The sequence below is a fragment of the Rhagoletis pomonella genome, unplaced genomic scaffold (assembly GCF_013731165.1).
Source record: "Rhagoletis pomonella isolate Grant_MI unplaced genomic scaffold, Rhpom_1.0 Rhpom_scaffold_00004, whole genome shotgun sequence".
Taxonomy (NCBI): domain Eukaryota; kingdom Metazoa; phylum Arthropoda; class Insecta; order Diptera; family Tephritidae; genus Rhagoletis; species Rhagoletis pomonella.
In genome coordinates this window covers 34,906,565-34,931,769 of record NW_023458558.1, presented here as the reverse complement: position 1 = coordinate 34,931,769, position 25,205 = coordinate 34,906,565, and the positions used below count along the sequence as shown (strand labels likewise).

At 34.7% G+C, this 25,205-nt stretch overlaps 2 protein-coding genes across 2 annotated transcripts; one reads left to right on the top strand and one right to left on the bottom strand.

Annotated features, from left to right (window-relative positions):
* The first annotated feature begins 316 nt into the window (after nucleotides 1-316).
* On the top strand, nucleotides 317-15,924 carry LOC118738464 (synaptic vesicle glycoprotein 2A). Its single transcript, XM_036469402.1, has 7 exons — nucleotides 317-561; nucleotides 4,457-4,781; nucleotides 4,862-4,983; nucleotides 8,105-8,667; nucleotides 14,755-15,038; nucleotides 15,125-15,252; nucleotides 15,320-15,924. Exons 1-7 carry the CDS (start codon nucleotides 426-428, stop codon nucleotides 15,352-15,354), a joined length of 1,593 nt encoding a protein of 530 aa, XP_036325295.1. The 5' UTR covers nucleotides 317-425; the 3' UTR covers nucleotides 15,355-15,924.
* Nucleotides 15,772-16,265, bottom strand: LOC118738465 (neuropeptide F). The gene is made up of 3 exons (XM_036469403.1): nucleotides 16,078-16,265; nucleotides 15,942-16,005; nucleotides 15,772-15,856 (listed from the first exon to the last, which is right to left on the bottom strand). Exons 1-3 carry the CDS (start codon nucleotides 16,251-16,253, stop codon nucleotides 15,815-15,817), a joined length of 282 nt encoding a protein of 93 aa, XP_036325296.1. The 5' UTR covers nucleotides 16,254-16,265; the 3' UTR covers nucleotides 15,772-15,814.
* Nucleotides 16,266-25,205: the final 8,940 nt, after the last annotated feature.

Genomic DNA, 25,205 nt, shown 5'->3' with positions numbered 1-25,205 from the left:
AACTTAAATTAATAAATTGTAATAAGAATGAACTTATAAAAATAAAGTAGCAAAATCACAATATCACGCTTTCCTCATACCACACCGAGAGCCAGAATCTCGCTTGGGCAGCAGAAATACATATGTATGTATGTGAAATGTAATTGTTCCTATAGATGTAAACGATTGGTAACCAGTGACCTGTTCGACAGCCACAGGCCAAACAAATTCTTAATTTAAATATAAAAACTTGTATTGTAATGAATTAAAAATAAACTCACGATTGCGGCAGTTAATGCAAATAATGCTAAACGTTGGCAAATCATTCATCGTAGGAGCGTTGCTAGTGGCAGTGGTTTTGATCAGTACTTGACACTGGCGGTGGCTTCACAGTTTACATTGTTGCAATAGTAATATCTAAGTTTTTTTTTTATATTTGGCACAAAATGCAATTCTCGGATAGTAAAAATGAAGGTCGCCAACCTATCGGAGTAGGCATTTTGGAGGCGGGCAGTGGTGCTGGTATCGCGGGTGTTGGATCGAGTAACGAATTCGATTATGAATCTGTGTTGGCGCGTATTGGTAGGTTCAAAACGCATATTTCCATTAACAGTGCCAAGATAAACCAGCGTGTGAATGGCATTATAAAATTCGGTGGAAATGAAAATCCTGTTTGCAAAAATTTTGTGAAAACCCCACTGTAAAATAGAGCAAATTCAAAAGAGTAAATTCATCTTAGCAAAGCATTGAATTCTACGAATTTCATGTTGTTAAAATTATGGTGAATAGCAGTTAAGAAATCTGAGTAAAAAAAATAAAAGCAATTAAATGCCATACTATTCGATGTTTATTTTTGAATTGGTGGTGTAAATCTACGAAAGCGAAATGCGTTGTGCAGGTTCACTGGAAAAGTAAGTGGCTTAAGTGACTTCGACTATTTAATGCTATGTGCATATGTAGTTGTGTAATTAAAACAAAATTAAGGTTTATATATGCTATACTGATACATACTGTACATGGTGGTTAAATCTTTTACCGAATTAAATAATTGGCATTTTAAAGTGTTTGGAACAGATTTTAGAAAAGATTGTGCTTAAATGGTCGGTTGTTTCTAATTGAACGCATCTGTCAAATGTTTGTCGTCAGAAACTACTGACAAAGTTTGTTGCCTTTGGCTGATGAAGTTGAAATAACAACAGGCGCGTTCAGATACAGGTATATAAATGATCACTGAAGCAAAACGGCATGGAATGACTTATGACATTTAAAAAAAAAAGTCTTCTAAGCTGATAAAATACTAGGTTTCGGTAAAAAAATTACTCTGTAGCCATTTTTGAACAAAATTAGTACGTTTAGTAAAATTTTGTTCATTAAAATTGGGCAAATTTCAAAAATGTTCATCAATCGCGAATGGGGCAATATATTTAGCCTTGTGATATCTACTGCAGCTGCCATAGCACGGAGCGCAAATTCGGTGTTGGATTTATGGCGGGAGAGAGACTCCGCCGCACACTGGGGCCGCCCCATATAAGCGGGTGCTCAGAATTCTGAAATCATTTTATTTCCATTAGTCTCGCTTAAACTACTTTACAAGTGTAAATTTTTGACGTCTTAACCTATTATTGATCATGCATTAACCCAATGGTGACCCAGCTTTTGTAATGTCTTAAATTAAATTAATTTGATTTTTTTATTATTATGCAAATTATGAATAATTTAACCTATTTGCGACTTTGACTTAACACCTTAACACATGATGACCATATTTTAACTCAATAGTGACCATTTTTTAAAGAGTCTTTCCTAGCTAAATTTCTTACAATTAGTTAAGTTAAAGTTACAGTAGAATCAGAAAGAACACAGGTCCTCTCGTTTTGAGGATAAATTTATCAAGGAATTCGCAATACTTAGAACTAAGTTAAAAGCGGGAAAATGTCATACCAGCACTCTCACAACACTTTTTAAGAAAAAAGTATCAAAAAAGTCGAAATTATTTTAAGTTTCGTTTTTTATTCGACTATGAATATGCCCTATTATGTTTTAAATTCAAAGAGATTTACAAATTAAGCATACAAAATATCGGAAAGCAAGTAATGTACCTAATAAAAAACATGAATTAATTAAAAAATATGTTATATTTTTATAAAGAGAATAATTAAAATAAAATAAAAACAAAGTAAATACTCGAAACTTTTTAATATGTGGGTGTCGTATAGTTATTATTAAATTATTATTAAAAGTATTTTAATAATGCAGTTTTGTAACCCATTTAATTGCAGTACATTAATGCCAGTTTGATGTAGGTAGGACTTAATTTTTTCCATACGAGTACATATGTTCGACGATTTTTTTTATATATATTTAGAAAATGAGCGACAACTTCACCAAAAAAATTTGCAAACATCAACGGTATGTGCAAGCTACTTCAAACTGTCACTTTAATGGGCTACAAAATTACGAACTCTTTTTTTAAATGTCTAATTAAAAACATCGATATTTTTAAGAAGTTTTAAACTTATTCGGTTTTTGTTAAGGATAGAACTATATTTTTGTAAAAAAAAATAATTAAAATTAAATAATAATAATACAAAAAAATGTCATATGTGGGTGTCTTATAGTTATGATAAGCCCTATATAATGAAAACTGTGACACTATTTCTCACAGTCTGAATCTAAATCCCATCCACGCCCCGTTAAACTAATATTATTCTACTAAGTAACTCCATTGCTTTAGAAAAGAAGGATCTCCGGTTCTTGACCGCTAGCAATAAGCGGGAGCAAGTAATCAGAGGATCTGATGAAACTAACAATCTATTAAAAACGTCTTCTAAATTGCCAGCGCGATTCGTTTTCCTACTATATATATCCCTAAAGTCTTTAAAGTCCTTGTTCGAAATAAATGCGCTTCTCACTAAAGATTTTTAAGTCCTTGTTAGAACTTTGTAAATCCGATTTTTATTAATTGATCAACCTTAAAATAATAAACAGTTTAAGTTCGAAATGAAACAGAACCATAATTAATCAGAATTATATGTTTTTGTGTTTAATTAAAATCAAAGTGAAATTTTTAAAACACGCTTGCACGCTTGGCAGCATTGTGCGCCGCCGAGTACTGCCGTTCACTCCGGTGAATGAGCGTCTCGCCACAATGATGAAGGTGATTTCAATGCGGGTGTGGGCAAGGAGAGGATCTTTGGTGCCTGAGGCTGAGGGGCCCGTGACATTGTATTGTTAAGTACTAGGACTCAGCATAAAGAGATCCTTCAAACTGCGTGGCTGTCACTAGATCGAAAAACCAAATCTGTCGATAGACGGAAGGATGAAGGATCCAAGGACCAAACATTGAATCAGACCAACGCACATAAGTACATACATCTATTCAGGAAAAATGTGCATCCAGAAAGATAAGGAAATGCCAACATCTTCGCCACTGGACTCCACACATGCCCTCTGAGAGCACTCTTCAACAAATCGACATATGCAAGCAGAAGAACCAAATTTACCGTTCATTATGTACCACTACTGAAGGAGTAGGCAGAGTTCAGTGAGCCCTAAAGAACAACTGGTACAATGAAGAATGTCATAAAGCTGCAGAGAAAATAGATACCACCTATAGGGCCATACGCTAGATGTATGTGATCGACTCAGGAGCTAAAGAAGGAAGAAAAACGTAATATGAAGTGGAAGGTCGAAAGAGCGAGTGTGACGACCTTGGAAAGCCGAGCGATACGAAGAACGACCGATAATTCTAGCAGAAACTTAGCCAACTTACCGAATGTTTCAAGACCAGGGCGAATGTTTGTAAGACAAAAAACACGACGACCTAGTGACCCAATTAAATTATATAGGGAACTCCCTGTCGATGAAGATGGACTTGATTTATTGCGACCCAACTGTGATGAGTATGAATAGCAATTTCGCAACAACAAAGCCCCCGGAGCTGACGGCGAACCAGTCGACTGGAATATAACACATAAAAAAGGTTTGTCTCTTAACCGCGTTATGAGACACCACCAACTCCGTCATAATTGGAAAGGACCTCTACGAGCTGTGTACCTAATACCAAACGAAGTTTCAGACAGGGTATAGAAAAAGATAATGCGAGTAAGATATGCATAACTAAACCACTCCAACAATAATGCCAGCCTTGAAATCCAACGAGGGTGATATGTCAAAACGCGAACAACAATGCAGGAAGAAGAAGAAGATGATGAAAATTTGCATGAAAAACAGCGATTCTGTCAAATTCACCGAGAGCGGAATAGCGGCACGAGATAGTGGCCATCTCTGTTCTCTACACTGTGGCCATTTCCAATAGTGGTCAAAATCGCTTTGTGGTTACAGTGCCAGTCAAGAAGAAGATAAAAAAATGTCTTTATTTCCCATATTATTAAGCTAGACAAAATTAAAAAAAAAAACCTATATTTTCAAACAATTAAAGAAACTAAAAAAGTTAATGAGAATCCTTTTTTCACAGGGTTTGGTAAATCACAATGGATACTACTCCTCATCTCCGGGCTATTGACTCTCTGCTCAATGGCGACACAAACTTCGGTGGGCATTATGGCTATAGCATCTCAGTGCGAATTTGGCATGAGCCAAGGTGAAAAGGGCATAATGATGGCGGCATGTGTGACGGGAATTTTCCTATCCACATACTTTTGGGGGTATGTTAGCGATGCTTTCGGACGGCGCTCGGTGCTCTTCTATGGCACGATAGCCACTAATTTGCTACAGTTGATCTCGATGTTCATCACAAATATATGGGTTTTCAATATTGTTAACTTATTAATGGGTGTAAGGTGTGTACTATGGTCTTATATTTGTATAAAATATATAATTAACATATGAAATGAGAGTACCTATAAATTACTTGTTGCAGTTTGGGTGGCGTATCTGCAGCTATTTACGCATATCTCAGCGAATTCAACACTGACAAACATCGTGCTGTGGTTATTAATTATTCAACAATGTTCGTTAGTATAGCTGCGATTTATATGCCAGGTATGTATTTAAATATTTTTATTACTTACAAACATATGTGTATTTTAGGTGTGTACATATGTTTGTACTCAAGTATGTACACATTAGGGTGGAGATATTTTTATAAAAATTTTAAATTTTAGCGGAACACCCCTAAAAACATAAAGCTAATGGAGAAGCTACCATATCCAAAATTGCCAATTGGGTCAGAAGTTTGAAATGATCCAAATATTTTTCTTTAAGTGTACTATAATATCGATAATACTATTTTGTACTCATAAGGGACCTTTTTGTAGATCAGGGATGGACAGATTTTTGGCTCTTAAAGCAGTCAAAAGAGCCACCAAGTGCTGGGCAAGAAGTAAATCAGTTCTTAGGATAAAAAGGGGTTGCAAAAATACATTAAAAGCATCATATATATATTAGTATTGAGAGCCGGAGTATAAGAAATTTTAATACGGTCTTCTTCCCCCTTCATGCTGGCTCCTGATGTTACCTCACATCTAGCACCTAAATGTGCCAATCCGGCTCCTAAGTGCAAAAGGCTCCTGGGAGCCACTGTTGTAGATGATGGAAAATTGCGGTTATAATCTTTTGCGTCGTTTTTTTTTGCCAAGCATTTATTTTAATTTTGCATCGGTTTTACACTACTCTCTGCACTACCAACTCTTAGAACGCACTTATGTTTCTCTTACTATTGTGAAAATCTTCTGGATTTTTCATGGAAATGTTAAAACGCTGAAATAGTTAGCCAGAGTTTGGTGTAATCAAATCAGCCAATTGATTTTTTAGAAACTTGTTTACGTCCACCACTTCTTCATCATAATTCGTGTCAAACGAATTTAATTTGTGCGACATTCTTATTTTTGGTGTGAATTAATTTAAATTTTTCTTAAAACATTTACAATTTCAGCGCATAAATGGATTTTGAGATCCAGAGCACTTGGTGCATGGCTCCAGCGATCAAAAACTCATTATGTCTTTAAAAAACACTCCCAAAAATGACTCCAACAGCTCCATATAGCCGTCTCAAGCGTGATCTACTTTCTCCATTCAAGTCAATGTTGGGGGCATTTTGCTATATCAGTGAACGACTCACAAAAATAATTATTTTTTGAAGTAATTTGTTTTCATTTTTGTTGCCTTGTGTAATACCTACTTTTAAAATTTGTGAAAAACGATTTTTGAATCATCTAAGACCATTGGCTCAGTGCGGAAGTTCTAAAAAACCCCCAATCGGGCTGTAATTGTATATTTCATAATTCTTTAACCAATACCACATTTTTAGAGGTCGTCCCCAATAAAAAAGTTGTATTTTTTGGTTTCATACAAATTAGACCCACCTTATTGCATATGTGTGTATGCATGTGATTAAGGGGTTTCGCAGTAAATGTGCAGGGATGTGAGTGATTTAATCTATAACTATGAAAATATTAACTTCTATATCATTTGACAAACCAATTTGCATATTTTATTTAATAAGGGATCTTATTTTTGCAATGAACTTGAAAAACCTGATCGAATTACACAGTTATCCGCAAAATTGCAGTGAAATTTTTTTAATGTAAAAGCCTATGTATACACATAGATATGTACATATATGGATGAAAATCCATACATATGAATTTGTATGTAAATACAGTATATATGTACACTAGGGTGGTCCAAGTTTCATTAGGGGGGGAAAATGTCATCGTAGAATACCGGGCACCACCTTAGTTTTTCCATTTTGTATTTGTAATAGCTATACCAAATATTCTACTGTAACCAATACAGGGTACTCAACGACCTTTGAAACTCATAAAAATATTGATGATTTTTATAATTGGCAGCTAATTTAAAATTGAAATGGTCTTAGGTTGCTCAACCCATTGTTTGGTTAATATATGTACAATATACTTCCAGAATAAAATATAAAAACTTCGTGAGCATTCTCTAAATTTATACAGAAACATAGAATTTGGTGCTAGCATTTCTTTCGGCAAGAGGACAACTTTTTAAAGGTGCCCCCAACAGTATCTCGGAAAATATTTTTTGGACCACTCTAATGTGTACCCTGTGGGGAAAATCTCTGAATCTTCTGAACTGGTGCGCTTCTAGTACATTTAGACCCAGTACTGGTTCGCGATAAATCTCTTTTGCATGCAAGCAACTGGCGAATTTAACATGGCGATGTCCTAGGAAGTGTCAATTGCCCCCCGCTGCATCCCTTTTTCGATAGTTCCGAACTAGTCCTAAATTCTATAGTTCCGAACCAGTTCTAAAATCGACAGACGAGAGAAAAAAGTATCATGATTTTTCAATATTTTTCGTGCGATTTTAAGTTATTTCTTTTTAGTTTGAAATTAAATTTATTTGAATGATCGTAAGAAATGTACGTTTACATACCTTTAGCTGTGTTTGCAGAGATGCTAGCTGTTATTTCTTACATTCCAGACGGTCCCAAGATGTTGAAATGTTAACACAAATTTTAGTTTTGTATTACCAAGCTATTTGAATGATCGTAAGAAATGTACGTTTACATACCTGTAGCTGTGTTTGCAGAGATGCTAGCTGTTATTTCTTAGATTTCAGACGGTCCCGAGATGTTAAAATGTTAACACAAATTTTAGTTTTGTATTACCAAGCTATGAAAAAGCATCTGCGAAGCGCAGAATAGAAGCGTATTTAAACGAAAAAGCCGCCAAACACATATCTATGTAAAGTAAACAAGCCCCCCGCTGCATCCCTTATTCGATAGTTCCGAGCTAGTTCTAAATTCGACAAATAAGATATAGTTCGTTCTGCATCCCTTTTTCTATAGTTCCGAACCATTTCTAAATTCGTCACTTTAGATATAGATTTCTAGTGAAAAAAACTGAAAAAAATTATTTTTTTTAAAAGTACCACATTTCGCTGATTTTGGACTAGTGGGGATCTAGTTCCCATCGGACTAGTTCATATTTGGCGATAAAGACCTAGTACTAGAACTAGAACCTAGAACTAGAAATTTGATTCACTAGACCGCGGTTTCCCTGCAGGGCATTTGTATGCACGTTTCTATTTGAACAATTTCAAATAAATGTAAAACAAAATTGCTCTTGTTCAAACTTTTTTCCTCTATGTAGAAACCCTAAAAATTTTCTTTTCTTAACATTTTCAGCAACCTGTTGGCTGGTCCTTTCGGCTGATTGGACACTTCACATAACCGACAGTTTTGTATTTCGTCCCTGGCGTTTGATAATTTTGCTTAACTTGTTGCCCGGCTTAATTGGTGCCGCAATGTTGTATCCCTTCCCAGAGAGTCCAAAGCTGCTATTGGCACAAGATAAGGAATACGAAGCTGTCGCTGCACTGGAATGGATCTGTAAAATTAATCGCGGTCGCTCTTTGGCAAGTGTTTTCGGAAATGATACAGATTTCAAACTGAAAGCAGAACAGATTGCTGACGATGACTTGCGCAGCGGTGGTGGTGGTGTTTGTGGCATACTAGTGAGCATTTGGAGAGCCACGGTGCCACTATTTCACAAACCACATTGCACCAACTTCATATTGAGCATTGTTTCGGTGTTTGGCATGTTTCTTACATCGGCGGGTATGCAAATTTGGTATCCGGAAATTGTTAATCGTTCATCGGGCGATAATGTTGGAAGTTCGTCGGTGTGTGAGATTTTAGAAGCTTCGTTCGAGAAGCAACGTCTAAATGTGACCATCGTCGATGCTGAGGTAAGTTATAAAGGGTTAATTTTTGTGTCATTGCTACAAATTACTTACTTGGTACATAGATACTAGTGTTGCCACTTAAAAAATTCGAAAAAAAACGATCAAAAACGATCAAAATTAAGGTTTCATTAATTATGGTGTACTTACTTATACAAACCCTGGCCTTTAAATCGTCGTGAACTAAAGAAGATCCTTAAATTGGGTTGGCTGACGTTTTGTTACCGACTATACCACATTGTATTCATTTGGGCTAGGTTAGGTTGTCTAAAAAAGGAAGTTTTACCATATATGAGTATATATATGTGCGACTAATGAATTGTTGTTCACAAATCCGAGACAATGTTACAGACCACTGCCGTTCCTTTAGGGAATTGTAATAGGCACTTTGGCCCTTTATCGGTTGCTGTAACTTCGCCAAGCAGTGCCAGTATTTGCCTGTTGAAAGCTGAAAGTTCGAAACATAAAATTAATCGAAAACTACACTCGATTCGAAAATGAATTAGTACTTCCTATAACTTTAAAATTTTGCGGAACTGATTGCTTTCCCAACGAATATTGATACCGCACGTTACGGAGAACATTTAACTGGACAAATCTTGTTTATTTTTTATTAAATAAATAGTTTTCTTTAAGTAACAATACATGTCTTGGAGACATTAAGCAGCACTGGAGTCAAATGGTGGAACTAAAAAGTTAATGGCCCGTATGAATAAAAATAGGACCTAATAAATTTCAGACCTATTACTCGATTTATTGAAACAAAATTTAAGTAAAAGGTATGCAATTTTAAGAGAAGGGCATTGCTTCTGGTGATTTTTTTTCTACCAAAAAAAGGTTCCGTTTTTAATGGCCCATTTCTCTTTTCATGTTCCATTCTAAATTAAACGACAATATTATTCAATGCGTGAGCTAGATAAGGACAAGAAGGCAAACATATGCCCTTTTAGAGGGTTGAGTAACATAAAAGACATTTTGTACAGTGGAAGAGCAATATTTTTTGGAAGAAACGAAATCCCCATTAGTTTTATTCATACGGCCCAATTCACTTAGGTGCCAACTGAGGACATTTGGAATTGTCACGTGAAGCCAAGGCTTTTCCCACTTGGTTTTTCCATCAAAGTGGAGTCCACCCTCTTCCTCTGCTACTGGCCACCAGTGGATTTCCGTCAGCACAAGGTCGACATCAAAAAAACCCACAAACGGGGAAGACGTGACCTTTATGTTTTTTTTATCTAGGTACCATAGGCTCAAGGCTACTATCAAATGAAACAACGTTACAATGCACAAGTTATACCGTAGCTCAAACGCGTTCGAATAACTTTTTCATTCTCGAGTAACTTTGGCAATCCAATTCGGATTATGGCAGTATTGAATATGGGAATTCGAAAATGGAATATTTTAATTCGATTTTGGGACTACGTAGTAAGGAAAATCCTTTTACAGACTTCCAATCGACACACATACCTAGTAGCCGCTCTGGTCCTTCGTAAATTATATGCTCCACTCTTTCCTTGTGATAGTTACACTTGCCTGTGCTTGCAAGCTGTGCGCGTATCAGTACTACTTGATGTCCTGAGTCCGCGGTTTATATTAAAAGCAAAAAGTCCCGAAGCCTTTTTTTTATCGCATAACCTGCGCATAGTCTTTGCAACCCTCTAGTCATATTTACGTTTCCATATTCTCCCTGTCTGCCAGTACATGCGAAGTTCATGATTGTGTCGATTGGGCATTCGCCCAAAATTCGGCGCAAATCGTGTGAATGCACAAATAAATTGCCGTATCCTAATCACGAAAAACAATTTGTTTGTTGACTACAAAATAAAAAATTGTCGTCCCATTTTTTTATTTTGTACCAATAGCCCAATATAAGACTTGTACAAATCTGTACAAATGTACCAATAGTGTGACACTGCCTTAAAGAAATTGGTATGTCCGTCGCTAGTAAAGCATCCAGAAGAAGACCCTCTTTGACTAGCTCATTAGCTTACTTCTCACGGCTTTCTTACAATGTACGATGGTCTTCGAATAGAAACTAATAAAAGTAGAGCCTTAATGACTGTCAATATAAAAATGTATCTACCTTTACCGCTTTCGTTATTGCAAAACAAAGAAATACTACTGCGGTCCGCTAACATAAAGGAACTGCAAGTTTCTGGTTCAGAGCAGTAAACCGCAGCTCCTTTTCCTTCGACCATTTAGGAACCGTCAGTTTGGAGGTGCATCGCATGATCTTCCATACCCGTATCACACATCGAACTTTGTTGAAAATTCATTACACATTTTGAAACTGAATCCAGGTCTGCCAATTTGTTTTAAACCTTGCCATTTTTGTCTCTATTTTATTTCAAATGGCAACTAATTTTTCAATTTGGCACAAAGTGCCACAATGGAACATTTTTTAAAATAGCAATACTTTAATAAATTTTTATGAAATACGTTGCGTATGCTGCTTTTTCGCCAACTAAAATTTTCTAGTTTCACTTTTGCTTTAGAAACATGATTCTTATTTTATTGATAAATGGGAAAGAAATGGTTTTCTGTAGATTAAAAATAATGGCACTTTTATTTCCCCAATATGGCACCTTAGCTAAAGATAGCTGCAGGCTGTCTGAACCCAAGCTTACCTCAGACAAAAAATCTAGCAGCAATTGTCAAAAGTGTTGCGCGGACACAGCGGACCGACACCGAATGCCTTCTGATGTCGCCATAGCACCGCCTACATGACTAGGGTCAAATGCTCCCTGTCAAGGGTCACAACATAATGCCTTGTATGCAGTCACTGCTTGCCGCAGAGTCCTCGCCTAGGCACATCAGAAGGCATATATGTATACGAACTAACAGACGAATTCCAAAGGTTCCTAAGACAATTTCTGGCCCCGACAGTATACCGATAAGCCAATAAGTGGCATTCACAGGGAATCGGTCTCTACTTGCACCAAATTCCGACCTGTGAATGCCGTTTTGGGAACACAGTCTAGGGAAACTCGCACCTCAATAGCCCAACCTCGCTCTGGATACTGCAGCAGGCTAAACTCCGACCTGAGTATGATAAATGCAGATGTAAGCAACCCTTCGCATGCGCCCTAAACCCCACTCAACTAACGCCTCTATCCCTATGGACCAAACCAGTCGGACTGGCACATTTTCTGGGTCTGCTGTTAGTTGAGCTTTACGACACCGATTGAGGGACAAGCCCATCTAGGGAGAGCTAAGTAGCCGCTACAAAAACAACAATGAATGTTCTTAGCTACATTGTGGGCCAACCGGTGGCACGTAAAATACCCGAATTGTGGGAAGTGCCACTGTCGCTGTTCTCTTTAAGGTATGCCTTAAGTTAATCATTGAAATCATATAAACGCTCTGTAGTCTTTTTAACCGACTTCCAAAAAAGGAGGAGGTTATGAGTTCGTCGGAATATTTTTATTTATTTTTTATGTATGTTACCGCATAACTTTGGACCACGTCAACCGATTTCGATAATTCTATTCTTTTTGCATCGGAAAGGTAGTGTCTCAGAGGTGGTCCCGTACTAATCTGGTTTAGATCCGATCATTGGATCATGAAATATATAGAGATATATATATATTTTTTTAAGTCGGTTTTTTTTGCTAAAAATTCCTTGTTAGATAATTCTTTTTTCACCGTTTCCCACTACACAAATACCGCGTAGAATATTTAATATAGGCCCAAGAGTAGGAAAAATGTTCGAACTACAATCCATCATACGTACCTTCTACAATGCCGTCAGTGGCTTCTTTTCGATAATTCGCTGTCTTTGGTTATTCACAGGTCTTGCCTCATTTGGGTCTACTCTACCTATATTGGATTCTCTAACTTTTTAGTGAATAGAGCAAATCGGATTACCCGCATTAATACTGAGTTCCACTTCCGTAGCCCAGTCACTGATGAACTTCACCGTCTGGTCCGCCAGAGAGCTAAGTAAAAGTCATCACACATTTACCGCTGATGATGACTAAGACATTGTCTGCATAACCAGTTGACATAGCAAGACTTCGGCAGAGGGTGAAAAAATCGGATTATACGTTTCCATAGTAACTAAGTAGATGCTAACAGGTTAGCCTTGTCCTTAGGCAATGTGTTGAAAGGTTCGTGGAATGAAAAAAATATTTAAACAATTTATAGATTTAGCCAAAGCTGGTGAAAAGTGGCGATAAAGGACCCTCGCATCCGGTAACAATAGTGGTGAGTGCCCTTTCTCCGGCTTTGTTTAACATCAATAGTTCGCCAGCACATTTCTTGTTTAGCTACAACCATTACAGCCATGAGACTTACAGTTGTCCGGTTTGGTACAAATACTATTTATAAGTTTTCCACAGTGAACCACAAAGCTTCAGTTATCCGCACTGATGTGCTGTTCCTTTTTAGACGAATGATTTATCAGCCATTCTACTGCATTATTTAGCATATCGCTGAACTAGATTTAGTGTGAGTTTACTGAAGTGAAACTTCTTTAGCGGCAGTTGCTTGGTTGGGAGTAAATTGGCAAATTCCACGGAACTTGCACACGGAAATGGTGTTACGGAAATTGTGCAACGGAAATGGTTGGGGCTGAAAAAAGGGCTTATTGAGTGCATGCACATGGTATGAATTTAACAAAAACTTGTTAATAAAAGGTTAACGAATGACACTTAGAAAAAGACCAATACAAGAATGAAAGTAAAAGCGAGTACGTACGTAAATAAAGAAGAGGATAAAGGCAAAGGTAAGAATAAAAACAAAATCAAAGATAAGTAAAGATAAAAGGAAAAAATTAAGATAAAGGCAAATTTAAACACTTTCCTTATACAAGGCAAAGGTAAAGGGGAATATGTAGATGAAGAAAATATAAACATAAAAATATAAACAAAGATAAACATAAAGAAAAATATGAGGATGAAGATACCGCTAAAGGTATAGATGAAGATAGAAAGGAAAGATTAAAATAAAGGTAATTATAGAGAAAAGGATAAAGATAGAGACAGAGACTCAATCTGGGATTTTAGATACTTTTGGGATTCTCGGGACTTATCGATATAATAATCGATATTTTTTCGGTTTTGTTATCGATAATTTTATCGTCTTAGCTATCGATATCTTCGGAACATATCGATATAATAGTCGATATTTTTATCGACTTTGCTATCGATTTTGGAATCGATATTTTTAACAATTTTGTTATCGATGTTTTGTATCGATATTGTTATTAGTTTTCTTATCGATATTGTTATAGATTTTGTTATCGACATTTTTTATCGAATTTGTTATCGACATTTTTTATCGCATTTGTTATCGGTATTTTTATCGATTTTGTCATCGATATTGTTTTAATCGATTATATATTGATTTTTTCATCGATCATTTATCGATTTGGTTATCTATTATTCATCGATTTTGTTATTCGTTTTGTTGTCGGTTTTGTTATCTGTTTTGTTATCGATTTAGTTATCGATTGTTTGTCGATTTTGTTACCGATATTTGTTTTCTTATCGATATCTTTATCGATTTTGTTATAGATTTTTTATCGATTTTGTTATCGATATCTTTATTGACTTTCTAATCGATTTTGCTACCAGTATTATTATCGATTGTGCTATCAAAATTTTCATTGAATTTGTCATCGATTTTGTTATCGATACTTTTGTCGGTTTTGTTATCGTTATTTTGTTGGATGTTACTATCGATTTTGGTATCGATAGGGTATAAAGATAAAACTGAAGATAAAGGAAAACAGAATAACATAAATGTAGTTATAACGAACAGGGGAAGATAGAAAAAAACAAAAAATATAACCTTAAGCAAAGCAGATGTATGTATGTATATTGATTATGAGACAAAATAGATATGTTACGTAAGTTTCACTTCTCCAGTGTGGCCCAGGCACACTTACTTTTTTTAATTTATTAACTATTTCAGCCCTCGTAATATATTTTGCAATGGAAAAAGTTGGAAAATTAATTACTTAAACTATTAAACTGAACACGCAGTCGAAATTTTAATTTATTTATCTTATTTGATTCATAGTCATAATTCAGTTATTTGTAAATATGTATGTACTCACTTCTGCTTAATTTACTTTTTTATTTTTTGCAGATCTGTGATGACAGCATCACAACAAAGACCTATATTGATAATATGATTGTTGGCTGTGCATTTTTAGTGGGTTTTGTCATACAGGGTGCGCTATTGAATCCTTTGGGACGTAAAAACGTATTGTTAGCTGCATTGGGCATTGGCACCTTAAGTGGAATTCTTTTGCATTTTGTTGCTAATGCACAAGTGGTTCTAGTACTCTTCTGTTTGTATATACTCATGCCAGGATTATCAATTTCTATAATGTGTGGTGCAATGGTGGATTTGGTGCCCACACACTTAAGGTGAGACTAAAAAATTTAACTAAGTTTTAGAATACACATAATCAATATTTCCACATATCTATGCATAAACAAATAATTTCTTGCAGGGGTAAAGCCGTTAGTATTGGCTTAGCCATGGGTCGTTTGGGTGTGATAGTGGCCTCTAATATGATTGGTGTAATGCTGGAGCCATATTGCAATACCACCTTTGCCATACTAACAGCATCAATATTGAGTGAGCCAATGAGTTTTGTTATTTTTTCGGTAGCTGTTTAAAAACTTGAATTTTTTTCTATTTTCAGTTTGCGGCTTCTTAGTGCACTTCTTACCAATATAAATACTTACAATAAGTATGTTGCGTCCCATAAATGCGTAATGATCTTGTTAATTTTGTCATCAACAAATTTGGCTTTATTTTTTTTTTATAACATTTATAATATGGATTGAAAGCTTTAAATCTTTGTCACCTAACTACAAAATTTTGTAAGTGCAAGTACTTATACATAAAATTATGTGTATGTATGTATATATATATATATATGTTATACATATAACAATAAAATTAAAGTGTTTGTTTAACTAGCGCATGCATTGCAGTAATAAATTCGTACTTGGGTTTGAATCTTGCCACATAAGTTAAACTTAAAGTACATAGTAGTCTTTAAAACATTTTTAATTTTACAACTACAAAAAGAAGTTTCACTCGAAAATGTTTGAAATGAGTTGCTGCAACATCCTTTGTTTAATACATCGAAACGTAAATTTATGTTTGTAATTGAGTTTATATCGCATCAGTTTTAAAAAGGTTCATCAGCTGATGGATTATCATTGACATGTGCCTAATTATTTCGGTTAAGTTTAGTATAAGAAGAAAAGAAAATAATAAATAAACTTTTTGCAACTAAAATTTAAGTTTACTGCTACCTGATCAGGAGTTTCCAGCAATCGTTGTCGTAACATCAATAGTAGCGGCGTACGCTTACCAAACCTATAAAAGAAACGAGCAAAATTTGGTGTCTATCATACGCCATGGTGCCCATTTATTGCTGAATTTATGTACCTGGCTCGAGAGCGTTCGCCGTAATATGTGTCCAGGTCTTGTAAGTATTTGAGTGCATCGGCCATACTGCTGATGTCATTGTTGCGTGGCGGTCGAGAGTTGGCTGTAGCGGTATGCATTGCCAAGAGCACCAGCACAGCTAGCAGAATGATTCTCAGTCGGAGATTCGACGACATATGTGTATGAAAGCAGCTAAATAAAGGACATAGACATAACAAGCTTTCTCTAGGCAAAACCTGAAAAATATTAACTACAATAGCCTTGCTAATTTTTAGGATATTATTTTGTGAAACCTTACTAGCAGATATGTGCATGCAAACAAGAAAAATGCCAAAAGAGGTCACAGTTAGTACTGGAAATCGATGTTTGTAGAGTATAAAAATTGTCCTCTAAACAGCGTTTAAAAATTAAATTTTTATTTAAATTAAAAACAAAAGTTATTAAATTTTAGCTCCTAACCATTTGATATACGAAAATTTGTAGCTCGCTCGGGTACTTGAAAGCAATCAAATTTAAAATGCTTGACTACCTTAATTTTTTTTTATTTATTCGCTATAGTAACCGGATGGCTAAAAAAGAAAAAATTGGATAGTTGCCACCTGTTTGTAAGTTTCAGTTTCAGTTTCAGCAAACTAGCAAGATAAAGTAAATATAGCAATATGGCCGTCAAAAGAAAAAGATTTAAGAAGGCTTGCAGTCGAAAATATTTTTGAAGGGGGCTGCCACCTGATTGAAAATACCTAATTTAGTTTAGTTAAAAAAAAGTGTAAAGTTCCATTCCATCCAAGTTATTTTAGCTGTAGTAGACAACGCACAATGATTCAAAACTGGAATTTGCCGTTCATAATTCACTGGAGCCTTTATTTTTCAATCAATTGGAATAATTTTAATTAAATTAAATTTTTAAATGAAAACTGATTCTTGATTTTTTATTTGATTATAATAAATTTTATAGTGCAAAGTGCAGAAAAGTTAGTTAATAAATCGTAAATAATAGAAACTAGTACAGCACAATTGTAGGGTTCCCCCAAAAAGAATAAATATTCACAAAAAAATTTGAAATGTAAAAAAAAGTTTTTAATTGGCTAGCGGTTCACATTAATTTTGCATAATATATATAATAAGAATAATAACTACACGAGCCAAATAAAACGTTTTTATTCAACATTTAGCAAACTGATGTGATTTAAATGCTTGGGAAAAATATTATTAAAAATCAACGCGAACTCTTAGCCACTTGCCACGTGCAACTTATTATACTTCAAATAAATGATATGGGCGATTCCACCGTCACGCATGAGAAATTTGTACAGAAAAAATGTTCCTTCTTCTTTAAACTTCATAATATTTCGTCTCGGGTGGGACACGTACGAATTTTTATATGAAAAGTAGCTTTTAGTATGATCCCTATTAAAGATTAGTTATTAAAGAATATAACAAGCCAAGCAGGGGTTCAATTCACTCATGTTTTATCTTAGGATAGTGCCTTTTATATAGAAGAAAATGCCTAGCCCAGTCAACAAAAAAAAAAAAATATATTAAAAATCAACGTGATTTTCCAGGGTCTCGAAATTTTTAATTTTACCTATTTAGATTTAATGGGCTATAAAATTGCATACCTAGAATTTTTCTAAAAATTTTGAACAAAAATTTAAAAATTTTTGGGCGTAATTGTTAAAGTTTGTTGAATTTTTATAATTTTTGTACGATGTTTGAAATATGGATTTATGTGGTTCTGATTATTTAATGAGGTAGACTTTTACATAAAAATATAAATCTTCTATATATATAAATGTGAATGTCTGTTTTTTTATTACCTTATAACTTCTGAACTGCGGCACGGAATCGCATGAAACTTTGCACACTTATTTGCTTTTACCCCGGGAAGGCTATAGGCATAGATAAATATGGGCAGTACTGGAAAAGAGGGCGTGGCACCTCCTATACTAACTAAAATTTTCATGTTGTATACCTCTTGAAATATTTGTGGTAGAGTATTGGAACTTGCTGTCGAGATAAATAAAATTAATTCCATACTCATGGGAAAATATAGGCGGTATTGGAAAAGGGGGCGTGGTGCCCCGCATAGGCGTGAATCATTTAATCAGCTCTAACTTCGGAACCGAAAGCCGAATGAACTTGAAATTTGGTATGCGGACTCAGCTACGGTAGGTGCTTATAGTAAGATGTATATGAATAAGTTTTGAAAAGGGGTGTGGCACATCCCGTAGGCGTGGAATTTTTTATCAGCTATAACTTCGAAATCATAAGTCACATCAACTTTGAATTTGAGATGCAGACATATTTACTGTAGGCGCTTATAATAATAATAATAATAGATTGGCGCTTACACATACATATGTTAGTGTTTGGCCGAGTCTCTCCGACATGTGGCGTGCGGTTTGATGTTGTCAACTAAATCGGAGGGACCTACAGTTTTACGCCGACTCCGAACGGCGATTGTATTTTTATGAGAAGCTGTTTTTCATGGTAGAAATAGATTGGGAGGTTTGCCATTCTCTACCGAGGGTTGAATGCTATTAGAAAAAACTTATTCTTTTCTTTCATTTTTGTTATTAGACCGAAATTTTGCTCGATCATAGGCCCTACGTAGGTGTAGTGCGCACTTTTAACCACTATCCCATAGACCAACAAAGATGACAAAAAAAATTTCTTTGGGAAAATGTTAAAACAGCTCCAGATCTTGAGAAAAAAGAGGTCAAAGTGTTGAAAAACCGTATTTTTCGCAATATTTTAGAAGGTCTAGCAAATTAACAAAAGATGATAAAATCTTCTACTAAGGCTTAAATTAAAGCCAAAACTCTCGACTACTACCTCCGAAAATACCGTCGCTGCACTGCAAAAACTGATTTTGGCGAAATTTAAGTGCCTACCGCAGTGGCGAATCCAGCGGGGGATTTTGGGGGTTAAACTACGTGTTAGGCAGTGGCGGACCCACAGGGGGTCTTTTAATAGATAAACGCCATATTATACATACATATGCACCATATTAAAACACCTCCCGTGGATCCGCCACTGACTGACACGTAGTTTAACCCCCAAAACCCCCCGCTGGATCCGCCACTGACCTACCGCAATAAAGTAAAAGGTGAGAGAACCTTCCACTGAGGCTTAAATTAAGGCTTGAACTTTCGACTAGTATCCAAGAAAATACCATACCCTCACCATGACCCTAAGGTCAATTATTGAACAGCAAAAACTGATTTTGGCACAATATATTTTCTTTCAATAGCACAATACTCCAGTATTTAATTATTGTTCAATAAATGACTACACCAGCTCTATTCTGTATCAGTGACAAATATTTGTTACAGTTTTGTTACGGAAAAAATATGAAAAAATTTGTATTTTTCAGCTACAAAAGTTTTGTCACCGATATAGAATTGGGCTGTAGGTGGCCATCGGGCCAAGGTGCAGGGATAGTAGTCGAGAGTTTTTGCTTTCATTTAAGCCTAAGCGGAAGGTTGTGTGAGCTTTCGGTTTTTTGCTAGAGCTTCTCAAATATTGCACAAAACGCGATTTTGTGACACTTTGACCAAATTTTTCTCAAAATCTGAAGCTGATGGAAACTATACAATTACAGATTCGCAATCAACACAAAAAAGTCTATTAAAAACAGTTTTAAAATTTTCCGCACCATTGCCTCGTTTGCTGGTGTTGTCCTGTTTAATCAAATTGGTTAAAAAATTAAGGCTTCAGTGAATTATGAACAGTAAAATACAGTCTTGAGGCACTGTTCAACTGTCTTTTGAAATAATTGTAAAAATGCTGCAACGAAGGACTACGGTAGATCCTTTGAAAAAGGCGTTTTTAAACATTTGCAAGCCGCCACCAGTCACTGGGGTTTCTCACAGTGTTTAAGATAGCAATTGCCTTGGATCTATAATCTAATTTTTTCTTCGAACAAAGCTTGAAAGTTATATGAATATATAAAACACGAGCTTCCTCAGAACTATTACTTCTAATTTCGTAAAAGCTTTCCAAATTGTTTCTACGAGCATTGAAGCCAAATAATCATTTTCGGATATAAATTAATGTTTCCGATGAATGAACGGCACAGCAAAATCTATTTTATCTGTATGAACTGATACCAAAACATTAATTTTATATTCTGCATTGACAAAAGTAAAGCTGCACATTGAGCTTATAAGACCAGTACATCCTTGAGCATGTTTCGGCTTCCCCACTGCTTTTGGGGATAGAAGACGCTTAAGGGTGCCGTAGCCTCCTTCACTGGGACTTAGAACTGAATAAAAAGCGGTATGAATTAGATTTTTTTTTTAACTGAAAATTTTTTGACCACCGGAAGGAGGTCACAAGACAACACCACAAAACATAAATTCAAATTCATAACGGCAGATATCCTTCTTTTGAACAACGAGTTCAAAAAAATAGTTTTGGCTTTTGTAGAATTTCAAATGTACCCCAAGTACACCGGTCATAAATTTGACAGTTTTCAACGGACTCTGATAATCTTATATTCGTTGAAAAGCGAACGGTTGTGCCTTTTCAATGCTTTAAGTTGAGTTGACAACCATTGATCCTTCTAAACAAGAACTATGAGAAAAATCGGAAAAAGTTATGGTGACTTTGGGTTCAAGTTACATCATATGCTTGTATTAAACCCATACCAAGTGCTTTATTAAAATAAGCAATATTTCACCCTCTTTGGATTCATATTGATCTTGTTAAAGAATAAAAAAATAAATACAAATTAAATAACAAAAAAATTAATTGTTTTAACTTGCAATGGGCCGTATGAATAAAAACTAAGCAATTGCTTTTTTCAAATTTCAGACCTTTCGACCGAATGAATGAAAAACTAATGCCAGATTTTCACTTGGTATTAAATGATACGAATTTTGATTACAAAGTTGGACGTTAAAAAATACCTGTGTCATTAGGTTAAAAAAATTATGTGGCATTAAATTCGTTTCCACATGGCATTTTTAAATGACACACATTTTTCATAATTTAAATGCCTAGTGGAAATTCGGCAGAAGCAATTGCTTTTTCTTAAAATTTCAGACCATCGTACAGTTTCCTATGTAAAAACACTATCAGTTGATTGCCAAAAAATGCCTACTGCTGAGATCACCTGCTTTTCGGCATTTGCTCTTATCTCTTACATTTTCTTCCATTTCAATCATAATTTATTCAAAATACGCTGAATCAAAAACACACCTACCACCTGCCAGAACAAAAGTTAAGAAGAAGAGTTTCGTTACTTATGGAGCTGTACGATGCTTCAGACCTTTTACGCGATTTATTCAAGTAAATTTAAGTAAAAGGTCTGACATTTTGTTCATCCGGCTCAACATTTGTGGCCTTTAAACACGGCCTTTTGACACGGAGTGCAATTACCAAACGTATATGTATAAGTATTCCTATCCAACGCCTTATAGGAGAAGGTTCAGTCTTTTGCCTGCTTAACACTATTAATGAGTTATGATTTTTATGCTTTTTGGTACTTGATTGAGGTAAATCACCCTATAAACACCACTATTTTAAATAAAATTTAAAATTTATTTTTATTTGGCAATGACTTTGGTCCTTCAGGTGCAAGTGAGCAATAATTATTTAATATTTTTCTGGGTAGAGCTCTTGGAAAGTACATTTACGTCACTTGAATTTTCTGGAAAGTGGTTTTTCGCCTGTTTTAACTTTTTCCTACTGGGTTAATACGAATTTCGGTGAAATACTCGACAGCAAATAATTTTGAATTTACCTGAATATAATTCAGAAGAAATTATTTCGATTTATAATTAAAGTGACACTAATTGTTGAATGTACGCGGCTATCACTCGATTCGGTTACTGATAATCTCGGCCAACTGTTGCTTCTTTTATATTCCGAAGTGTCTACAATTAGCTAGGAGCGAATCCGATCGCTTACCGGCTAATGCGCAACGAACAGCGCAGCCATTTGGAGCGGCGCACAGTGCCGCGAAGGTGGACAAAAATACAAAAATCGACTGTCTTGAAACTTAGATGTTTTGATGTCAAGTTACAGCTAAATCTCCAACTAAGAGAAGTTCATAAGTTATTTTGTGATAAAAACAACTTTCAGCCTCACACACCCCCTCAAAGTACACCTATTTTCTACATACCATTTCATTTCGGCGATTCGCACATAAAAGTGGTCGCAGTTAAAAATTTGTTAAAAATACATTTTTATTCCTAGCAAGATCAACTTTTGCCCTTTGATAAAGATATATGCGACAAACCAAGAAATGTATGGTTCATGGAAAAAAAATTTATACAAATATTTTTTTTTTATTAATAAATAAATATATGATTAAACATACCAAAATCCGAAAATTGGTAAACTTTGGAGACAAAAAAAAAAAAACATCTTGAAAGTTCGTGAAATTTTTTTTTTGGTTATGGTAGTTTGGACCTTCTACTAACAGAAACAATCGAAATCTCTTCCAACTTTTTCCAATATTTGAAAATTTTCAATTTTGAAAAAGTGACTAAATGCCTTTTTTTTGGTATTATTTTAGCTGATCTATATTTACAATACTTTTTCTGAATGCCCTAAGATCTAAATTTTTGGTTCGCTTTTCAAAAATAAGGTATTGAATTAAAGCTAAAAGTGCCAAAAAAAAAATTAAGAGGTACAGGGTGCTTTGAAATGAAAAAATTTATCAGCTAATTAAAATACTTAAATATGCATCACGGTATGGGAGCCAAAAACAAAGGTATACGAAGATTTACATATATATATATATACATATATATATATATATATAGAGCAATGACACCAGTTTACAAATAATATGTTAACCAATGATTAGACGAAAGGCGAACAAAAAGCAAATAAAAATAAATAACATACCTATTACTCTTCATCTGCATAAAGAGTACTATTTTGCTTAAGCAGCAAACAGCTTGCGAAAATGATAGTACAAATGTATGCACATCATGGAGGTCCAATTTTTTTATATATTTTTTTTTTTGATTGAGTCTTTTTATAATTTTGTTCACCTAACTAATTACAATACCTGTGCAAAAATTTCAACGTTTTACTATTAGTGGAAAATGTAGCTCAACGCGAGTTTAAAATTTCATGAATTTTTCTCTGGTGCTAAGAGTCCTCTCTTGTGGAAAACAAATAAAAACCCAAGAGTTTAGTGTTTTGTTGAACGAAACAAGAGAGTTATACCTTAGAAATTATGGTTGGTATAACATGCCAAGTTCAGTGCATAAAGTTTTAGTACGTGGACGTGATGTAATTAAATACTTTGATTTACCAATAGGTAATGATTTTAAAGCTATGTTTTCATTTATTTTCTTATTCTGTATTTCCACCTATTTTATCAGGTTCATTATCAGAAGAAGCCTTAGAATGTTCACACAAAAACATAAGAAAATATCGGCTTAATCGTTCTCGAAAAACTGGAAGAGTACAAAGCAATACGGATTTAATGACTCGTTTGATATTATCGTCAGATCCATTAGTTGCATTTAAAAGAAATATAAAAAAGAGAAACAAATATTTAAAGGGTTCTGATCTCAGCTTTAATAAATACATTGTTGAAAGTGACGAAGCAGACAAAAGCATGGAATCATTTGAATCAGTGATCACTTCCTCCTCTTCTGAGGACTCTTAAACTGAGTGATTATAACAACTAGTTCGGTTTTTATTAACATATTATATGTTATTACCATATAACAGCTATTATTACTTACTTACTTAACAGTGATTATGCTTTATTTTAAATGAAATCAAAAGAATTTTTTTTTCTAAAGGTTAACATGTAAGGAAAACCGACTTAATTTTTCAAATTACCATAATGTATTCATTTACGAAGTAAAGTTTAGACGAATTTTGACTATTAAGACTATTTTTCTGAACACTTAGCAACAATGATATGCCATATTTCATTTTTAAATAATCATGTGCAAAAACTCGGTGTTTTTTTAATGGGTACCCGTTACAAAAAAACCGATTACTTTCTTAAAATTAGAGTAATATAGACACTTCAGATGTAAAGTTTCAATAAATTCTGACGACTCCTTCCTGTTTTCGTAAACACCACAATCAGCAATGATTATGCCTTATTTGTCTTTCATATAGTAATGTAAAAAAAAATCTTTTTTTTTTTAATGGGTACCCGGTACCGAAAAATCGATTTCATTTTTGAAATAAGCATGGGTTAGTCCTTTTAGGTGTAAAGTTTCAACAAGTTCTGAATACTATTTCGGTTTTTATAAACATATGTCTACGATGATTATGAGTTATTTTACCTTTTTATAAAATTGTAAAAAAAAAAATTTTTTAATTAAATGGTAACAGATGCTGAAAAACGTTTTTTTTTTTCTTAAATTGCCGTGATATAGTCCTTTCAGGTGTAAAGTTTCAGCCCATTCTGATGCCTCCTTCCACTTATATCAACACATGTCCACAATGACTATTTTCATATAAAAATGCAAGAAAAACTCGGTTTTCTCGAAATGAGTAACCGGTACAGAAGAACCGATTTCATTTTTGAAATTAGAGGGGCATAATACCTCTAGGTGTGAAGTTTCAGCCAATTCTGACCACTCCTTCTATTTTTGTCCATCATTTGTATGGAGTCGCGGCACTGTGCGGCGGCAGCTATGCAATCGGACAGTGCCGCGTCGTTGTGGGGTTGATGTGAAATTAATCACGGCAGCGAAAGCACCCACATAAACACGAACTTACAGCTAAAGACATACTATACATAGCAGTGTATTCGTGTTTAGCTGGAGTTCCTGTAAAAGCAATGCGGTTGTGCTTTTGCAAATGCATGTGTATCTACATATGTATTTATAGATATGTTTTTTTTTTTGTTTACGAAAAAAGACAAATTATGGAAGCCACATGCCTGCGTAATCAACTCAAAAAAGTTGCATCCTTAGGGTAACATTCATATTTGCTAAGCATTTACTACGTTTGTATATTTGTGCTTGTTTTAAAAAGTTTTTCTCTATGACTTCTTTAAGCATAAATACATTTATATGTACATATGTATATACACACCGACATCAACACTTTTAATGTTTGCATTGACAATAACGACAACTGACAGTTTGTTAATTAAAATTTTGTACTTTTGTCTATTCATTTACTGATAATAT

Excerpts from the sequence above, each read along its gene's own strand:
- LOC118738464 (XM_036469402.1), top strand. The coding sequence starts at position 426 with ATGCAATTCTCGGATAGTAAAAATGAAGGTCGCCAACCTATCGGAGTA. Across the intron at positions 4,782-4,861 it reads AACTTATTAATGGGTGTAAG|TTTGGGTGGCGTATCTGCAG; the intron begins GTGTGTACTATG and ends TACTTGTTGCAG. Across the intron at positions 4,984-8,104 it reads AGCTGCGATTTATATGCCAG|CAACCTGTTGGCTGGTCCTT; the intron begins GTATGTATTTAA and ends TAACATTTTCAG.
- LOC118738465 (XM_036469403.1), bottom strand. The coding sequence starts at position 16,253 with ATGTCGTCGAATCTCCGACTGAGAATCATTCTGCTAGCTGTGCTGGTG. Across the intron at positions 16,006-16,077 it reads GGCGAACGCTCTCGAGCCAG|GTTTGGTAAGCGTACGCCGC; the intron begins GTACATAAATTC and ends TTTCTTTTATAG. Across the intron at positions 15,857-15,941 it reads TGCTGGAAACTCCTGATCAG|GCACATGTCAATGATAATCC; the intron begins GTAGCAGTAAAC and ends CGAAATAATTAG.